Source organism: Mangifera indica, chromosome 13 (assembly GCF_011075055.1).
Source record: "Mangifera indica cultivar Alphonso chromosome 13, CATAS_Mindica_2.1, whole genome shotgun sequence".
In the NCBI taxonomy this organism is placed as follows: Eukaryota; Viridiplantae; Streptophyta; class Magnoliopsida; order Sapindales; family Anacardiaceae; genus Mangifera; species Mangifera indica.
In genome coordinates, this window is record NC_058149.1 from 15,303,734 (window position 1) to 15,325,010 (window position 21,277).

General features: G+C 33.1%; 3 protein-coding genes across 7 annotated transcripts; 1 reads left to right on the forward strand and 2 right to left on the reverse strand.

Moving 5' to 3' along the window:
• The first annotated feature begins 1,862 nt into the window (after nt 1-1,862).
• Nucleotides 1,863-6,485, forward strand: LOC123194763 (protein WVD2-like 6). Of its 4 annotated transcripts, none has more exons than XM_044608153.1 (10): nt 1,863-1,991; nt 2,092-2,185; nt 2,645-2,903; nt 2,976-3,221; nt 3,349-3,389; nt 3,645-3,713; nt 3,854-3,950; nt 4,045-4,116; nt 4,277-4,387; nt 5,540-6,485. In XM_044608153.1, exons 2-10 carry the CDS (start codon nt 2,181-2,183, stop codon nt 5,984-5,986), a joined length of 1,347 nt encoding a protein of 448 aa, XP_044464088.1. In that variant the 5' UTR covers nt 1,863-1,991; nt 2,092-2,180; the 3' UTR covers nt 5,987-6,485. The 4 variants fall into 4 exon arrangements, with proteins under 4 accessions (XP_044464088.1, XP_044464092.1, XP_044464091.1 ...); XM_044608157.1 differs by having other exon boundaries at nt 1,864-1,991; nt 2,092-2,137; XM_044608155.1 differs by having other exon boundaries at nt 1,890-1,991; nt 2,138-2,185.
• Nucleotides 6,486-6,984: 499 nt separating this feature from the next.
• On the reverse strand, nt 6,985-8,891 carry LOC123194764. Of its 2 annotated transcripts, none has more exons than XM_044608158.1 (3): nt 7,578-8,891; nt 7,331-7,509; nt 6,985-7,245 (listed from the first exon to the last, which is right to left on the reverse strand). In XM_044608158.1, the coding sequence occupies exons 1-3, from the start codon at nt 8,094-8,096 to the stop codon at nt 7,128-7,130; spliced, it is 816 nt and encodes a 271-aa protein (XP_044464093.1). In that variant the 5' UTR covers nt 8,097-8,891; the 3' UTR covers nt 6,985-7,127. The 2 variants fall into 2 exon arrangements, with proteins under 2 accessions (XP_044464093.1, XP_044464094.1); XM_044608159.1 differs by having other exon boundaries at nt 6,985-7,201; nt 7,578-8,889.
• A 7,274-nt stretch (nt 8,892-16,165) lies between these two features.
• Nucleotides 16,166-19,900, reverse strand: LOC123194716 (EIN3-binding F-box protein 1-like). The gene is made up of 2 exons (XM_044608087.1): nt 19,569-19,900; nt 16,166-18,809 (listed from the first exon to the last, which is right to left on the reverse strand). Exons 1-2 carry the CDS (start codon nt 19,591-19,593, stop codon nt 16,894-16,896), a joined length of 1,941 nt encoding a protein of 646 aa, XP_044464022.1. The 5' UTR covers nt 19,594-19,900; the 3' UTR covers nt 16,166-16,893.
• Between the last annotated feature and the right edge of the window lie 1,377 nt (nt 19,901-21,277).

Here is a 21,277-nt window from a genome sequence, read left to right on the forward strand (position 1 = left end):
TTCATTTAAATTGTGGCTCTCACCAAAACGCTACTTGAAGAATGAAAGGTAAGGTTGGATTCGTGTTCGAGTGTAGTTTAGATCAAGTCTATTCTGGTTGGATCAAATTTAATCCAACCCTAATAAAAGGTGTTATCTCATTTCAATCTATGTAATAGGTTTTTATTTGGTTAAATTGTTGGTCATATTAGAACGTATTGATAAATAAGTAGTTCAAAAGTTAATCATATTTACAACTAATAAAAGCCCAATAAAGATAAGTTTGATGTAAGGGGTAACATTTTGAATTACTTGATGGTGCCAAAAAAATGGGCGTGGCTTAAAAAAAAAAAAATTAAGTGTGTATGGTAACGCACCCCGACAACTTGGCCAGAGCTGGTCGCTTTGTCTTCACTTGGCTCGCACCACTTGCACTTGTTCCCCTGCTATACTCATGAATGAAATTTGTATGCCCAAAAACGAATAATTACTAAATCTATTGCTAATCTAATTAAGGTTGAGTAATATAAGGGCCATGCTGTATTTTATTTCGATCGATCATAGAAATTGGCAACAAATCTAATTTGGGTTATAATTAAAAGTTGCTTTAATCATTAGATTGGATTGATCTAAGTTTAAATTAAGTGAATGCTGTTATATTCTAATTCAACGATGGAATCAAATTTGTTTAACAATTATATTAATGTCATTTGATGTTAAAGTATGTGAAGCATGGTTTAAATTTTTAATTTTGATCCGAATGCATGGTTGATTAGACCGATGATGTGTTGACTTGATTGAAGTGTAAAAACATTGATGAGAATCTTTAGTTTAACTCAAGAGAATAAAATACAAACAATATTGGTAGACGCGTTTAATTTGGATAATATTTTATTATCAAAATAGAGAGATTATTTTAAAGATAGAGTATTTAAAAGATTATTGAGTATAAATGATTACTATATTTGATAAAATTTAATAGATATAAATAATTATTATGTTTGATTAAAGATAATAAAAGAATATTCGTAAATTATATTATTTAAATACTTTTAAATATAATTATTTTTAAATATTTTTAAATTAATTAAAAATAAATTTATTTTTGTCTCAAAAAATTAATAAATAATAATATAATTTTAATAAAATCAAGATTGTTTTGGTAATATTTTAATATCTAAACTGAAGGTGATAATCAGATTATCACATATATTATTTGTCACTTTAGCATTAATAATAGAAGATTATCGTAATTTTTTATTACTAATAAACCAAACGAGGTAATGTAAATAATAAAAGATATATTAGTAAAGTAATTTTTAAATTTTTGGAACCAAACAGTCTCTTATATTTGAAGTTATATTGATCCTTGTAATATGTATTTAATGGTAAGTAGTGATTAATTTATATAATCAGTGAGAAATATAAAAATTTTAAGGGATTTATGATTTGTATTAATCTAGTCCATTGATCCAAATCTAACCAATTTTACAATATTTTTAGCCAAAATTTTCAAGTAATCTTTATTTGCCAGAATGTGCCGCCCATTTGCAATTTAAAGGAAAATATTCAATCTCTCTAGAATTTTTTGTTAAATAAATATATATATATTGTATACCAAATGAAATATATATATATGGTATACTTAAAAATTAAACACAGTTGATAAAATATTATTAATTATTTAATCATCATTACATCAATTTTTATGAATTATATTAATAAAAAAATGTTTATACATTTACTACTATTATTCTAATTTTACACCCACCCAGCCCAGGTCAGATGATGAAATAACTTAAACCGTTGGTAATTCGCTGATATATCCACCAAAATCGTATAACTGTATATAGGTATGTATGTACCGTATTCCTCTCTCTCTGCTAGAATAGATTGTGACATCATGAAATGGATTTGAGACTGCTGCTTATTTATTTTATAGTTACCTCAATTCAATAAAATTTTTAAAAAATAATTTAAAATTCGACTTTTGAATCCGAAAGATCCTACCGGTAAGGATTCGGCTCCTCTGATTTTCCAGACCTTTTTCGTTTTCATCCTCTTTAGATCCCTTCACTTCTTTCACAATTTCACCTTATCTTTCAACTTCAGTTGCTGCAGACTTAATGGAGTTTTGATTGTTGCGCGGTTTTTCCAGGTAAGTAGAAGCTTTGTTTGGTTGCTGATAAATCTGATGAAAAATGAAGTAAGTTTTTGAATCCTCTGTGCTCAGCTTAGAAACGCTGCGTTTTTTTTAATATATTGTTTGTTTGTTGCTTTTTTTTTGCTTTGAGTAGATCAATGTTAAACTACTGATTCTGTATTTGTATTTATTGACGTGGCGATCTTTTAATTCTCTAAACTTGTTTTGTATCGTGAATCTGTTTTCATTTGCCTAGGTTTTACTGGATTTGCTTTTATATGTAAAATTTTACTTGATTTGTTTGTGAAATACTTAAATTTATAGATTTACGGTCATTAGTGCTCGATATAATGCTCCGATGTTTGAATGGTTACTTGTCTATAGTCTTACATTTTTCTTGAATTCAAGGGATACGATATGGTTTACTGAGCAGTTTTATTCTCGTGTGAATTTATGCTAAATAATGTATGGAGACAGAGACCGTTAGATGAAAATATGAATGGATATTGTTCTTGCTTGCAGTATGGATTTTGATAAACTTAAAGTGACTGATGGGCTTGAGGTGGCCCAGCAAAATGGTGATCATATGCAACCTATTGTACCTGGAGAACATAGGGATGTTTCAGATGATGCTTATGGGACAGCTGAAGAGGTTACAGAGGCTGTTAGGTCAAATGGAGACTCAGGAGGTGTTCCTGAGTTGGTTAAAAGGAGAACTAGTGGGGAGGTTAGAGATGGATCAAATGATAATGTGGAAAGCAATGTCTCCAATATTTCTGAGGTATGAGTTCTTGAACTGTTAGATTGCTCTTATTTAACATCTGTCAATCTAAAACCTGCTAGTGCATGTCAGGTTGGGAAAGTGAAAGTTGCTGATACCTCACGGGAGTCCAAACCACCAAGTGGTAATGGCACAAGCAAGAATGAGAAGCTCTCAAAGTCAAAAAGCTTTTCATCAGCCTTGCTGAAGAAAAGCAATGATGGGAAAAATACTGAGGCAGCTGCTTCAAATGGTTCTGTTGGCATGAATCCACAATCCAAACAATCTTTTACAAGCAGGTCTTTCAGTGACAAACAGCCCCATTTATCTAAGTTGAAGGTTGATATTACCCTTCTTTTTAAGCTTTTATAGCATGGCATATATTGACTTTTTTAATTACAAAAGGTTATTATTGGCTTTTGAATTCTGTATATTTTTGCTGATCATTGTTTTTGTCCTCTTTCAGCAATCTGGAAATTCTGATGCAGTGTCATCTGAAGGCCTTGTGTATGAACTTTGAGTATATTAATCTCATCAATATTATTCTTCCTTTTACCATGTAGCCATTCTATAAGCCTTAGTAATCTTATTTTATTAAATTGCAAAAGTGATAATTTACAAAATTTTTATCGTCCAGTTGAATCAAAAAATTTCTGATTAGTTGATCAGTGCTTCTCTCCTGAATGTAAACTTTCTAAGACACATTCATTGAGTACAGCATATTTTCCAGCTGTTTTATGAACTATTTTCTCATGGATGCAGGGAGAAGACAAAACGGAAGCCTGTGAAGAACGAACCTGTTGACAAAGCTGAAGATGTAGAATCTTCTCTGTATCCCTTTTTATTATTGTCTTTCTCTTCCTTTTGGGGTTGAGACAGGGTGCCATCTAGGTTTCTTTCAAATATTTTTTGTCCCAGAATCCCATTTGTAGTAAATTCACATTATAAGTTTATCCTTAAGTACTTTATAGTTCTACAGCAGGAGATTCCAAGCCTCGGAAAGTGGGTGCACTTCCAAATTATGGTTTCAGTTTTAAGTGCGATGAGCGAGCTGAGAAAAGGAGAGAGGTTAGTTTTTTACTTGCACTTTGGAAAGATATATGTTGCCTACTCCTGCAGCATCCGAAATATCAACATACTTGTCTATTATCATGATGTGCAGTTCTACTCTAAACTTGAGGAAAAGATTCATGCCAAGGAATTAGAAAGAAGTAACTTGCAAGCCAAATCTAAGGTGGTATTTTCTGTTGGTAGTAGACTGTAATTACCCTAACAGTATTTCCTCCCCCCATCAGGGTTTGGTGGAGGGAAGTCATGGATTTATTTCAACCAGGGTATATAAATCTTACATACCAAGCTTCAATAATAATGACAGTATTTCCATTGTCATGCAGGAAACTCAAGATGCAGAGATTAAGAAGCTCAGGAAGAGTTTGAATTTTAAAGCAACCCCCATGCCAAGCTTCTACCAAGAGCCTCTTCCTCCTAAGGTGGAGTTAAAGAAGGTAAGTTTGTACTTTTGTTCAACGTGTCTTCTTCTCTGAATTTTGGTATCATGGCACTCATATGGAGAATGCTTAGCAAACCATGTAGCTTATAACAATTCATTGCATGAGGTTGAGATATCATTAAGTGTGAATCTGATTTTATTGTCATTGTCATTGTCATTGCCTCCTGCATGGATTGATTAAAATTTATTAATAACATTAACAAAAAGGATGCTTGTAGTTTGAGTGTGACAATTATTGATAATGTTGTGCTCGCACCAATTTGAAAGTGTCTGTGTTTGCATATTGGTAGGGTTATGTCAGAATTGATGTTGAAAATTTATTTGCTGCATAAACTGTGATTCAATCAAGGTTTTCTTCAGGTGTTTTATGGTGGTTGTAGGTTTGAGTGCCACAAATGTGCTTTTTAGTCTGGTGGTTAGTTTCCATTTTGCTATGTTAAAGCCTTTGAAGTTCTCTGTGATTAACCCTACTTATTAGTTTGCCACTGAGCATTCTATTTCTTGAACCAAGCAAATTCTGTGAGTTGGGGAGGAAATTGAAGTACTGTCTTGAAATATTTCATTGTAAATTTTATTTTATTAAGCATTGGCTGATGATTTAGCATAGATCAGATAATGGATGAAAGATGTGGATTTGTGATGGAACTAGAGAAACAAGGACTAAGGAGATGGGTGGTTACTTTTGGGGGCTAAGTTTCACTGGGTGTATTTACATTTCACCATTGACTAAGGTTTATTTGATTGGGAATTAGGATCTAGCACCCCTGTATAGAGGTATATAGCACATCTCACTGTTGATGAGAAATATTTGATCATTTAATCATTTATTTTTCTTTGCCTGTGCTTTGCGCTGCACCTATCTCAAATTAATTTTTTTTGTTTTCCTGATAAACGAATTTACTTTTAGGTTCCTGATTGCAGCCTGACCTTCATCACCAAAATATGTTTCCTCAATTTTTCTATATATACAGGAAATATATCTTGATTACATGTTTGGTTCCATAAGCTAATATTGTCACAGTTCACGCTCAATTTATCGCTTGATCTGATGACCTGATCTTCCTTCCCGTTTACTGGATATGGGTAGTCAGAGAGATTGTAGGACAATTTATTATTTTTTCCCTAATCTTAATATAATTTGATATAGATACCCACAACAAGAGCCAAATCTCCCAAACTTGGTAGAAAGAAGACCTTGACTTCTGCAGAAACCGATGGAAATGGCACCCCTAGTACTCAACCAGGCCGACTAAGTCTGGATGAGAAAGTATCTCAGAGAAACTCTACCAAAGGAAATTCTGCTGTACAATTGAAAAGGCTGCAGCGGAAGTCCCTTCCCAATCTGCCTTCTGAAAGGAGCATTTTATCCAATTCCAGCAAGGAAGAAAAGATGACCTCATCAAAAGCAGCAAATGAGGAAAATACCATTTCACCGAAAGCAACAAAGGAAGCTGATTCTCTCATTCGGGAGTCAGTTCCTGGAACAGATTCAAAAGAAACTCTGCTCGGTACAGACGAGGAACCAGCAGTTGGGGAGAGAGATCAACCCATCTTTGTACAGGAACCCGTAGCATTGGAGGATCAAGTTCATTAGCAGTTGGAAATGGATGCTTATACAAAGTCGTTGACTTGATATTGCGTAAATAAGTAAGGTTTTAGACTCCCACATATTTGGTGATGAAAGTGAAGGATTCTGCATTTGGGTTGTGATGACATATTGTCCATTGTGACTGTGTGCTTGCTGGTCTTGCCACTAGGATTCTGCATTCCCAATTGGAGCAGTGTATGTTATAATGTCTCAAGTTTCTATCTTAATTTTTGTTGTTGTTTAGTTGCCGGCTTTGATAGGTTATTTTTGAAAATTTTGGGTAATTCTGTCATCATCGGAACTGCCTGTATGGCACCCCGATTGTCACGGCTCAATGCGAAATCAACGGGACAATTATCACAGGTGGTGTTTGTTTAAAGGGGGTTGCTCTTGAACAATTGGAAATTGGAATTGTCAGTTACGGCTTTTGTTTTGTGTGTTGTGGACAATTCATTTTTTATGGCCTTTTTTGGTGTTATAATGAGGTGTGTTTTCAAGGATTCCATGGAAGCCACTTCTTTAGCCTTGGGGCTCTTGGCTGACCTTAATGATTTTTCGTTACATGTGTTTCTTCCGTTTGTAGATAAATTGAACAATAACAGAAGCATTTGAGTTTGGTTTTGTCATGATCCAAAACAAGACAACATATTATTCACATTTTTCTAATGTATTTTCCTATCCTAGTCACTGTAAAAGCATCATAAATATCCAGAAGACAATGACATGTGAAGAAGAATAAGAAGATAAAGAGGAAGTTTTCATGGAATAATTCTATACGTATTATAAAGTAAAAAGTGGAAACGAAGTCAAGAATATGGGAAATGGGGTAACGACGAAGAAGAGCTAATCAGAGGGCAAGGCTGGATTCCATGGAGGCTAAATTTGAATCATTTTGAATTAGACTATTTACGAAAATGAGACAATCCTTGGCTCAAAGATTTCGTAGGAGTTCAATCTAAGCTGCTACCTGAGCCAGAGCAGGGCGTTTAATGATAAGCATAGAATAACACATCAGTCAAGAATTATTATTATTATTATTGTTATTGTTACATCAAAGGTTATTCATCATCATCTATTCACAAAGGAATTAAAGAAATATTATCAAGTTACAATCACAAAAACTCTTCACCAATATTTGATTCATCTGTTATGGAAGGCAAAATGTTGGGGGTTCTGTAGTGCATTTTTCAATGTCGTTGTCTTCATCATCATCATCATCATCTGCAGCATCCCACAGAAATTGAGCATAAGAAGCAAGAACATGGCTGCAAGTTCAAACAAAACCCGCCATCCATTAAAATTCAAAGTTAATTTAGAGCCAGCCTGGTTTCACATGGACTATTGAATTACCAGTCGCCTGGAGCCGATTTTACAGCTTGATCGTAATAACTCTGAGCACGAAGAGCATCCTTATGATTCTTCCATATCAAACCTCCATATAAAGACAACACATTTCCATCCTGTTCATCTTGCTTCGCCAGAATGGCTCTCTGACAGTACTCTTCAGCTTTCACAAAATCACCTTGCACCTGTATTCAATAGTTTTAGACAAAATACATATAATCAATCTAAATCACAAAAATAGACAGACTAGCACCTCCTTGAGGAACTTGGCATAATTGGCAAGAACAAGAGCGTTTCCAGGATACTTTTTTATCATTCTTTGATAATAACCTTCAATACTTTCACTCCCATTATTACCAGACTCTCCGTCGCTGCCTCCACTACCACCAGAACCGTCGTTACCGCCATAAATTCCTCCATTGCCACAGCCACCTCCGCCACAGCCCTCGTTTAACGCCACCCCATCATGTAAACAAGATGATGTATCCTTTTGCGTGCAAGTTGTTCCTCTTTCCCCTTCTCCCTCTAGCTCGTCTTCCCTTTCCACCAAACCTTGTGATGTCAACGGTCTGTTAATCAAAATTTTCTTCTTAGAGAAATGAAGACACTTGAGATCGTCCTCTGATAAGGTCCTGGGAATTTTCTTGATGGGAGATGACAAGGACATGCATATGGATCTGGCGGTCCAGATCCGAACACCCAGATCAGGTTCTGGGGAGGAACGGAAGGTTAATGGTTTCAAGATAGGTGTAGAAGCGCTTCTTAGAAGCATTATTATTGTTATGTTAAGAAGAACGTAAAAAGGTTTTAGCTTTTATTATTGAGTTGCTTGCTTGCGTTGAAGAAGGGGTTTTCAGAAAAGAAGGTTTCAGCCGTTAGATTGAAATCCTGTGATGGTGGTTAAAAAGTACAGTTACTTGCAGGTGCTTCATTTATGGGATTTCATGGTGGACTTTTGACTTTGAGATAAAATCGGGGAGATTGAGAAGTGGTTATTTATTCATATCTTAAGCTGAAGTTGTGGATTCTTGGAACACAAGGAAATATGCTCTCTCTTCGTTATCTTGGAAATAACAGGATTGATATGAATCCATAAATGGCTAAATTACTAAGATCATGGCTGAAAGAGCTAATCCCGAACATTTATTTACATTCCAGGAGAGAAGATAGCCGGTGTCATCATCAGCTTCTTGATGTTGAAGATGATGTGGCTTAATTAGTGTTTAGGCAGAACTTCTCTCTCTTCCTTCATATTCCCTGCTTCTCCAAGCAGAAACTAACCCGACTGCGTGCTCGCATGTAGAGATTTTTAGTACTGAAGTGGACGTTACCAGTTATGGTGAGGAGATAGATGAAGAAAAATATTAGAATCAAAGAAACTTTGAGCTCACTTTGGTACTTTGTTGATGAAGCCGCCCGCATCTATATTTCAAGCAATGTATATATGCTAGAATAACGAAATTTGAGGGATAGAAAAAGATATAATATGGCTTGTCTCCTTAACCAATTTTTAGATATTGCTTTTAGTTACAGGTTTGTTAAATATTAATCTTCTTGCTACCCATGCCTATGCATCAAATTTCCTCAAAAATAGGAGTAAAAAGCAGTCAAGAAAGGCTGAGCTCAACAATCTGAACGCACAGGCAACAATTACTCTTTTAAGTGTACAAATTAAGAGTGATTTGGAGAAGAATGGAGGAAGCTTATAGTATGATGCATAAGCTGTAAAAGTGAGTCATTGGGCATGGTGATGCCATCAATCTGAGTAAGTCAATTTGCAGGTTGGAAACTCAGTCTGACTGTCTTTGCCTGCACTTTTGCAATCGTCATACTTTCCTCATCATCAACAATTCCGAAAACATCCCATTACCTCTACTCATTCTGGGCCTATGCTGCCACCCACTACTTTCACATCCGCTTCAATATCAGCAGGGGTGGATCGTTGGCTTGGACCAAGTAGAATTCCAGTTAAATTTGTAACTCAGTAGATTTGTCTATCAATGTTCAATGAACTTGAACCGGTTTTTACAATAATATAAATATCAAAATCTTCCGTGTATCAGTTTTACTTGAGACCCCTAATCATGGGACTAAAGAAGCAAATGAATGAGTTACCAATTTTTTAACTATGTTCCAAGAAAATTTAAGCTTTCTCAAGTCCAAGTATGAGAGCAATCCCATGTGATCAGATCAGGCAGCAAACATAAGAGATTTTATGCCCGAATGAATATGATTTATGGGAATGGCAAAATCAATAGGATAACGTAATCAAATATACCTTTTTCCTAAAAGTAATACAGGTCACATGGACTGATGGACTCTCATCAATGACCATGTGCATTGGAGAGAGAGAGAGATTGTCGAGGACAGCATCGGCCTCCGAGACAATGCATAGACATATAAAATTATCCCATGCTAATGCATATATTATTAATATTATTGAAAGTGGATTCTTCGCATTTGAGATTACTTTTTCATTAGTGAGTAGGAATTTGGTATCCCAAGTCAGAAGTGGGAAAGCAACAAGTTGCCAGAGTCAAAAAGATATGTTTCAACTTTTGGGATGCTGTTTCAAGCACCAAAGATCTTCCTTCTTTCGTTAATAAATTCTGCTTTTCAATCTTCCTATTTCAATTGTTTCTTGCAACAATAACTAGATATATGTGTCATAATATAATAGATAATTTACATTCGTAATGATAAAATGAAAGTTAGAGTTTCGTGAAACTAAAGATAGAAGAAAGGAAGAAAAAGAGAAACGAAGATAATTGAAACGGAACATAAAGTGGGAGAATATTTACTTGTTATTTTCTTGTTTCTTATATGATGGGTTTATATAGGCAAATCTCATCACCTTTCAACCAATAAAATCATTCCATCTTCAAGGTTCATTGTCTAAGATGCTATACATATAGCCACCCATTCATTGAATGCATTCCCACGCAATTTTCCAATTTGTTTTCCATGTGATGGAAAAATCCACTTTATATAACACTCTCTCTTGAATTTTCATTATTTACAAATAATTACATTAATTTTGTAAAGAAAAAAGCCCAATAAAATAAAAATCAAAGTAAAAAAACATAATTATTTAATGTTCTGTAAAATAGTGTTGGATATACTTAAACTATCTCATTAAAAACTTTACTAGGAAAACTTAGTAGGACAAAATCTAGTGAAAAAAAAAAGAATACAGTGCACATTTTTTCTAAATGTGACAAACTTCAAAAATTTGCTCTCTCTGATAATACTCCATTTGATGAATATTCTCCCTCTTTATAATGCGATTAATTTGGTTACTTGTTAAGCCTCTGCATATCGATATTATATATTAACTTTTCAAATGTTAATGTCGACAATGTCTTGGTGAATAAATCTGTAAGATTTTTATTGGATCGTATTTGTTTGACATCAATTTTTTTACTCTGTTAGAGCTCATTAGTGTAAAAGAACTTCAGTGAGATACGTTTGATTTTGTCTCTCTTGATGTATCTACTTCTAATTTGGGCAATACATGTTACATTGTCTTCATATAATATAAGAGTGTTTGTTATAAAATGAGAACTGCATGTATTCTGGATATGATGAATGACTGACCGTTATTAAATGCATTCTCGATTGGCTTCATAGAGAGTAAAGATCTCTGAATGGTTTGAAGACGTTGCAACCAAGTCTGTTTGGTGAAATATTATGATATTGTTGTGTCATTATATGTGAAAACATATTTTGTCTGTGATCAGGTCTTATGAAGGTTAGAAAGATAACCAACATCTGTATATCCAACTAAATTAGGGGTTTTATGGGATTTGACATAATAAAATAATCTCAAATCTCTAGTTTCACATAGGTAACAAAATATGTGTTTGATTTCGTTTCAATGACGATGACTTGGTGTAGATTTAAATTAAGTCAATAAATTGATTACGAAGGATATATCCAGTCCAGTGTATTGGACCAAATATAATAAAACTCTAATGACATTAAGATACAGTACTTTATAATGGAATATCTTTTTATTTTTTCAGATCGAGAGGCTAAACAACTATTAGGTTGCTCAAACAATGAGTCTTATTCATATTAAAACATTTTAATAATTTTTCAATATATGTTGATTGACGGATAAGTATTCTATTTGAATTGTGCTCGATCTACAGACCGAAACAATATTTTATTTTCCTCAAATCCTTCATTTTAAATTCTTTTTTTAAATATTCAATATTTTTTTAGAGCTCTTCAGGAGTCGCAATTAAATTTATGTCATCAACATAAACTATTATAATAACAATTCTCGATTTTGATCTTTTGATAAAGACATATGAACATATAGGGTCATTCACATAACTCTCAATTTTTAAATATTCACCAAGACAATTGTATCACATTCGTCCAGATAGTTTTAATTTGTACAATGATCTTTGTAATTTAATTGAGTACATGCTTATTGAATTGACCGTTTTTGTTTTACGCAATTTATGCGCTTCAAGGAGTTTCATATAAATTTCAGTAACCAAGTTTCTATACAAATAAATAGTAACTGCATCCGTTAGACGTATATTCAATTATTTAGAGACTGTTAATATGATTAAATATCTGAATGTAATTATATCCATCATAGGTGTATATGTCTTATCAAAGTCTATATTTGACCTTTGAGAAAAACCTTAGGCTATAAGTTTGATTCTATATCTAACCGTTTTATTTTTCTTATTTTTTTTTTTACAAATACTTATTTATATTTAATAGATTGAACGTCCTAAGGTGTTAGAACTATATGCCCCAACACTTACGTTTTGCTAGATAAGTTAATTTTGCTCAAATTATTTATTCCCCTTTAGCCTAATTTTGTTTTTGTCTGCATTCATTCAAGTACGTGATTCAAAATCATCACTATTCATAATGTCAGTAGTTACTGTAAATGAGAGTAAATAATTAATATTGATTGTTTCACAATTTCATATTTCTCGTGTATAAACATAATGTAAAAATTATCAGCATTATCATTTTCTCATTCTTCAGGATTTTGTATCACTTCAGAAGTTTGTATTATTTCAGAGGTTTGAGTCTTTTCAGAGATCATTACCTCTTCTAGAAAAAATATTAGAAAGTGTGGATTTTTCATTCATTTTAGGATCATCATGATTGATATCTATTTGATTATTTGTCTTTCTTTTTTAAGAAACAATGTCTTTCAATCCAACAGGTCTACCATGCTTTTGACGTGTAGTAGATTGATCAGTCATAGTTTAAAGAAATTATTCAATAGTCACATTAATTTTTGTTGGTGCGTTAGCAGCTATAACATGTGATCTTGTCACTTTTGTCATATTTATAAATACATCAAACATTTTATTCACAATAATTTATAAACGCACTACCTTCTACACTTCAGTTTTACCTTAGGATATATGAGGATCTAGATGAGACAAGATAGGTATATACCATGTGAGTTCATATCTAACTTTATGAGGCGTTTTCTTTTTTCCTAAAGTGAAAATGTTGTTTCATCAAAGTAACAATCTGTAAATCATGCAATAAAAAAATCATCTGTTAATGGTTTCAAATACCTGATAATGGATGATAAATTATATCCAACATATATTTTCAAATGACGTTGAGATCCCAGTTTTACGCGTTGAGGAGACACAATAAGGACATATATAACATAACCAAATATCCTCAAATGAGATATATCAGGTTGGTGATCAAAAACCAATTATAATAGAGAATACTGATGATGAGAGAAAGGTCACAAGCGAATTAACACTTCATAATGTAATATGACATGTCCCTACATATAAATTGATAATTGAGTTCTTAATAATAAAGTACATGCAATTACCTGAACTCATTTGATAAGAGACTCAACTAATCTATTATGAGTGTGAATATATGAGACTGAATGTTCAACATCAATCCCCATAGACATATAATAATCATCAAATATCTTGAATATAAATTCACTAACATTATTTAGTTGTATTGATTTGCTCGAATAATATAAGAAATGTGTTTTTAATTTAATAATTTGTGTTAATAATTTAGTAAATAAAACATTTCGAATTGATAATAAACAAACATTGGACCATCGTGCAGATGCATCAATGAAGCCATAAAATAATAAAATGGGTCACTTGATGGATGAATGAGTCCATATATATCTCATTGAATCTTTTATAGGAATGATGAATATTCAACTTTAATTTTGGAGAGAAATAGTCTTATTATTAATTTACCTTGAAAATAGGTGATTCAGAATTTTTCATTGAACAATAAAATCTTGTCTTTATTTAATGCATGTGCATGCAAATTTTTAAGAATCCTACGCATCATTGTAAATTTTGAGTAGCTTAAACAGTCATGCCAAAGTGTAAAGACTTTTGGATCAGAAAACTTCTGGTTCGATATTGTATAGGTTTCAATTGTTTTTATAATTGTATAATACAATCCAGATGATAAAACAGACAATTTTTCTAGTATAAGTTTTCTTCCAAAGATAATACCAATGATACAAATAAATTATATATCATTTTCGCTTATGGTTTTAATGTAATAACCATTATTTCTTATATTTTTAAAACTAAGTAGATTTCTTCTGAATCTATTTGAATATAATGTATCATTGATACTTAACTTTGTCCTATTTTTCAACAAAATTATTGCTTTTTCGGAGCCTTCAATCAAATTTATTAATTACTATATAGTATTTATTTTAGCTTCAATTGGTGATAAAGTTAAGAATAATTTCTTATCTTTCAATATTGTGTATGTTATTACACTATCTATCAGACACATGTTTCTATCACCAACCTTTGAAGTTAACGCTTCAATTTTGAAGTTCATTTCCTTTAATTTTAAAATTTATATTAATTATTACAAAATTTGAAAAGAAGAAATATATAGTACTAATTACACAATATAATAAACATAATTTCTTAATCTTGCAGAAATTCAAAAATATTAAAGTTTGCCAAATCAACAAGATCTAGATTATCAACACAATTTGATTCGATCTTTTTGTTTGTATTTTTTATAAATATTTGGTATAAATCCATCAAATGTCTAAATGTACGACATGTATTTAACTAATGGCCTTTGAAACCATATATATAATATTTACTTTTATGATTTTATGGTTTACCCTATATCATTTTTCCTTTATCCTGTTTTGTTTTATCTCTGGTCCATTTATAGTGGAAAAATTTTCTATTATGATTATCTCTGGATCGAAACTTATTTTATCCAAGACCGCATTTGTGCCCATGATGACTACTACTAGTATTGCATTCACTTCAGAGAACGACACAGTGTCAGTGAGGCGTGTCTGATAGTTCCTCAATAACAATTCATTGTTTTATTCAACTACTAATATACAGAATATCAATTCAGAATATTTTTTTAAGAGTTATTTCCTTATATTACTATTATTAGAACATATTTGAGGGATAAAATGTGGAGAAAGGTTTTTCTAACATATTTTCTTCAGTTATTTTTTCTCCATATAATTTCATTCTGGAGACTATTTTGAACATGATAGGATTATATTTATTTATAGATTTAAAATCTTGTAAGCGTAAATGAGTCCATTCATATTGGGCCATTGGCAATATTATTGATCTATGATGATCGAATTTTTCTTTTAGGTTTCTTCATAATTCTAATGAGTTCATAATATCTACATATTTTGCTCATAACCCTTCGTGGATGTGGGGACGAAGAAAGATAGTAGTCTTAGATTTATCCTATTGGGATGCTTTATTTTTTTCTTTTGTTGTTTCTCTAAGGCTCATCAATTCTTGATGGAGAACTATGTCCAGGATCCATTCAATGTAGTTTTCTCCATCCAATCAAAGAGTAACATATTAAAGTTTTACAAGGTTTGTCATTTTCACTAACTACATGTTGATGAAAGTAATAAAAATTAGTAATATAATCAAGACAAATTATGTTAGAACCTTAGGTTCATATTTATCTCATATTCATTAAATTTTTGGGTTTACGATTAATATTCATAATATTATATTATGTGAAACTTAAAAAATATTTCAGACTTCTATTTTATTCTTTTCAAAACTTATGCAATTTTTAAATTGCAAATGAAATATAATTATAATAAATACTTTAATGAAACTTGAGACTTCAGGACCATATATATATCTTCTCATGATTTCATAAACTTCATGTTACAAATTATATATCATAAATATTCTAATGTTATTTCGGACTTCAAGTCTATATTCACAAATTTGTAATTTTAAGTTATAAATGATATTCAAAACTTTAGATCCAAATTTATGATTTTGTAATCGTCGAATTACAAATATGATATAATTATAAATAAAAAAATTTAATAGAAGAATAACAAAATTAAAATCTCTATAATAATTAGGGTAACGATATAATTAAAAGATTATGATAATATATCTGAGTAAGATATACTGATAATAAATTATAATATAATAATAATTTATATTCGTAATGATAAAATGAAAGTTAGAGTTTCGCGAAACTGAAGACAGAAGAAAGGAAGAAAAGAAGAGATGAAGATAATTGAAACGGAACACAAAGTGGAAGAATATTTGTTATTTTCTTGCTTCGTATATAGTGGGTTTATATAGGCAAATCTCATCACCCTTGAACCAATAAAATCATTCCACCTTTAAGGTCCATTGTCCAAGATGTCATATATATAACCACCAATTCCTGAATGCATTCCCACGCAATTTTCCAATTTATCTTCCATGTGGTGGAAAAATCCACCTTATATAATAATATGACCATATTCACATTTCCTTGCAGTTGCACAGATATTGAACAAATAATTCTCTCATTCACAATAACATCTACATAAATACAGACTTTATTTATTTGATAAAATAGTCTTACAAGTTTACATCACAAAGGGCGATTATTGATTCCATTACATGATGTACAGTTGATAAACAAATGAGCCTGTAAAAACCATAGGACTGGTAGAAAAAAACAACCCACAAAGGTTGTCATGGCAGACCATATAACTCGCTGCCAAGGCCAAGCCCCACGACAACAAGCCACCAATATTCCAACTGCTAAAACCAATGGCACAACGACTCTAAAACTTTTAATCTGCCCCTTGGGGAAAACAAAAGACCAATTCTGAAACAGATAAAGACTCGGTAGTAAAAGGACTTGAAATGAAAGCTTGGTCCAAGCATATACATAAGAAACAGGACTAAGCTAAAACACACATTGGAGAAAGTAACCCAGAAACAGAACCCGGTTAACTGTATTCTCAGGAAATATGGCCACGAGTAAAGTGAAACCCACTATTGGGGTCAAAAAACTTAAAACAGATTTCCACTCACTGGAAACCTGCAAAAAAGAGGAATAAATATGGCCGTGTGCTCCCTGGAAAAAGATCCCTGAGTACTGGAATATCAAAGACCCATAGCTGATGGACCCAAAAATTACATTAACAGCTGATACTCACAAAGGCTGACTACAATTCTGAAGCTTCATGGTTTATTGCAACCCCACGCTTGGCATCTGTCAAACTAATTCAAGGATGGGGTTTCACCAAATCTTTCACTTGTTTATGAAAGGATATCACACCTCCACAACTGCTCCAAAAGAAAATCAATGGTGCTGCTGCTGATTGCGTTGCAGTTCCGGAGATTTAATCCCAAAAGGGTTTGACCCATCTTCCTGAGAGCATTCAAGCTCCTGTCTGAAATCAAGGGGCATCCTGACATGGAAAGGATCTGCAGGTTGAGGTGGCTTGCTTGAGCTAGAGATGAAATTCCCAAATCAGTGATCGCACACTTTGAGACATCAAGATCACTGAGAAGCAGGCAGTTATTTGCAATTGACACCAAGCTTGCATCACTGATTTGTTTACAACCATCAAGGTTGAGCATTTCAAGAGTCCAACCATGTAGATCAGTCATGGATGAAACAACTTTGTCTGTCACATTCACACAACCACTAAGATTAACCTTCACCAGGCCAGCTTCAGAGCTTTCAACTAGAGGTAAAACTCCAGCATCTGTTATTCCCTGAAGTCCACTTAAGTCCACATGCTGCAACTGAGGGCACAACTTCGCCAACATGGCGAGGCTTGCATCACCAAATCCAGGGCAGTTACGAATGGACAATGATAACAAGGATTTGCAAGGAGATGACAAAGGTACTGACAGATTTAAGATCTTCATCCCCAAGCAGCTCGCTAGGGAAATGGTCTTCAGCTTTGCACCACAGTTCAAAAGAGAACCAAAAAGCCCAAATTGGGAAATCCTGTGGCACTCCTCCAATTGAAGACTTTCAAGTGATACTGCAGCTTTGGCAAAAGAGATCAGCCCATTGTCAGACAAGAACGAACATTTTCGGAGGCAGAATTGTTTTAAGTTTGGGCAACCCTTTCCCACAGCTTCAAGGCCCAGATCTGTTACTCCTCCGCAGGATGTAATTGTCAAAGACTTCAACTTCTGCAACCCATGACCAGAGCCCATAACCCAGAAGCCTCTCTCACCCACATGTGAAAGGCCAGTGAGGGTAAGATCAGTGACTGCCTTGCCATAGTGTCCAACAACAGCAAGTGAAACATCAGTGATGTTCAACCTTTGAAGCTTCACTTTCAACAGGGAATTAGCGGCTGAAGACAACAAGCTTGCGATTCCCTGATCCCCAACGAGAGGGCAGTCTTTGATTGAAATGGACTTCAGATTGGGGCAGCATTGCCCAATAGCTTGCAAACCTTCATTGCCAATTCTGGAGCAAGACTCTATGGTCAGATCAGTCAAACTCAGGCAGTTCTTTGCAACTGCAATCAAAGCCTTGTCAGTAATATTAGGACACTGGCAAAGGTCAAGCTTCTGTAAGTGGTGACATCCACTAGCAATCTCAAAAAGACCTTCATCCCCTGCAGAAGACACATTCCACAAGGAGAGAACCTTTAGAGATGGGCAGCCACAGGCAATCGCCCTAAGGCCAGCGTTCGTCGTGCCACGACTAGAATTGCTTCCACGGATAAAAAGTTTTCCCAATCCTCCACGATTAGAAGTTCCAACAGCCAAAGCAGCAAGTCTAATATCTGTAGCTTTCTTTCCTTCCAAGCTCCTGGAGAGGTATCCATCATCCTCAACACCCACATCTTCAGCATCTGCTTTCTTTTCAATAATCTCAGCTTCAGGCTTTGAAGATCTGTTGCTAAACTCGTCTCTACGGATATTGCTTACAAGAGAAAGCCAGCGCTTGGAAACACATGCACAGGCACTCTTCTCCTTGCCTCCAGGCAAACGTCTGAAGATCTCAAAGAGACATTCATCAGGCAGGACTTCAATAGAGACATGTTTCTTCTCAGATCTCTCTTCGCTGAAAACAAATGGAGCACAAATGTGAGACCTCTTGCGAGGAGGAAAATACACATCCAAATGATACCCAAGGGACAGAAAGACGCTCGAATCCTTGGGGTTTGGGTATACTGGCCCCCCAGGGCAAAAATCATCATTACCTGATATTGAAAATCAAAATCTCAGATAAGTGAAATAATACAGGCAAAAAATTTCAACAAATATTGATACATACACTGAAAGTCACTATCTATGATACAAAGTTTCAACAACATACTACCATCTTTTCAGAACCATCAGCAATCTTACATTAGTTTTCAATTATAAACCATATTATTCCTGTTTGCTCATGATTACAACCAGTTATCCAGGACTTCCCATCATATACATAATAGCATGTTAGTAGTTATTTATGAGGAACTTTTCCACCCTAAATTTCTAAACCACCACCTTTCAAAGGAAAAAAAAAAAAAAAATTAAAAAAGCCAAAACGTTATATATGTTACTAGCAGCTGCTCAATCATCAACTTCTTCATATTCCACAAAGTTAAATTTAAAACATCGACTTCTTCATATTCCACAAAGTTAAATTTAAAAAGATAAATCTAGAAACCCCCTCTAAGAGATCCACAACAAACAAGGCTAATCACATCTGTAACAAATTATGAAATCTCATCTAATCTATTCTACTCCAATAAATACGTCACAGAAACACTACCATCACTTTGGAGATCACAAATAACCTATACGATCTACGTTTACGTATCGTGTCAACAAGAAAAAGTCTCAACAAATCAAGGATCATAGATCTGATCTACAACGAAACCAATTAAACAACCACCTACAAAATCACAAAAACTAACATACGCATGGACAAATTCAACTACCAAATTAGAAAACAAGGAAAGATGAAAACTTACCAGAGAAAGCAAGGAGCTTAGACATGGGTACAGCTCAAAAAACCCCGGGAGGTAAAATCTGAACTGATCCTGACCCAAAAACCCTCCAAAGAGAGCAAAAAACAGAGACCCCACAAATATGGAAATCGCTACAACACCGTATAGTTCTTGTTCTTGAAGACAGGAATGCATGAGAAAGATTAGAGCTTGAAGGAGATGGAAACCCTATCAGATAGGGAAAAAAAAAAAGAGGAGAAATTAGAGATGAGAAACGAATGATAAATGTTTATGGTAAAGAATAGAATTTTAATATGAGTGGAGTGTGGTTTCGGTACGTGACAATACACGCAAGAAAAGCTCAAATGCAATGTATTTGTTCACAGAAGTGGGGCTTCCTTGTTATATTCTCCCACCAAATGAATACCAGAAACCAGGTCGTGGTTTTCTATTGCAGTTTCCATTTTTGTTAAATTGGCTTGTTTGGATACAGGGTTATTTCCAGCCCTGTACTTGTCTTTATTTGGATTTGGCCGTGTTTGGATAACCCGTCACGATTAATTGACATTAAATTTTATCGGTAATAACTGCCTATTTGACATTAAATTTTACGGAGAATTACAATATCCCACCTTTTTTTGCCTGAATGTCTTTAGCACCCTCTAATTTTACAAACAGCACTTTTTTACCGTCACAATTCAAACATAACTTTTAACACTCAAATAGTATTTTCATCCGTTTATAAAATATATAAATATAATAAAATAAATATCATTTATATCTTTAAGAATATATTTAATAAAATAAAATACCATCAATGACAATTAGAATTGCATCATAAATATGTGATTCTAATTGATTTTGCATCATTTCGATATAATTTTAGTTAAAATAACATTTTTCTGATGTAATTTTATTTTAATTACATTATTTTCATATAATTTCTATTAGAATAACACTATTTGGATGTGACTTACCCTTAATCAAACTAAGATAGAATAATTATGATATGAAATCTCCCATAATTGTCTAACCATCTAGAACCATCATGAATAATATGATGATTAAAATCAATATTTATTTTATTTTTTGGCTAAACATGCTAATATAACATGTGATAAACGAAATTTCCAAGTTAGATTATGTCATGTATTTATTTATATAATTTTATAATTATAAGATTAAATAAAGAGAAATCGTACCACCCAAAGAAATGTTGTAAGTGGTATCAAACATTTGGCTGATATATTGGCATGAAGAGATTTTTTTTTGGGTAAACAGAGAACTTTTGTTTAAGTTGGATCATTTTTCTTATGTCAAATTAAAAGTTATTTTTAAAATTTAATTAGGTATGAAATAACTATATTAAATAAATAAAATCTCAAATTTAATGATAGGTTTAATAACATAAAATTTTACCTCTATGGAACATGTTTATGTGGTGGGGTGTGGGCATTTGCTTCTTCCATTATTCCCATGTGAATTTAGTAGGCATTGCCTTGTTTTTTTATTGGAATATGTTGCACATTAGGAAAATTCCAAGCCCATTTAAGAGTCATTGAAATAGTAAGGTAAATTAATTCTTTGGCCATTCCAAGTAATGTAATTTCCAGGTTGCATGTTATGCATTTTGAGATTGGCTTAAATTTAGAAGAGTTTGTTGAGATCAATGAATTGAGACTTGTACTCCTAAAAAAATAATTTTTCTTTATATTCAATTAAATTCAGTTCAA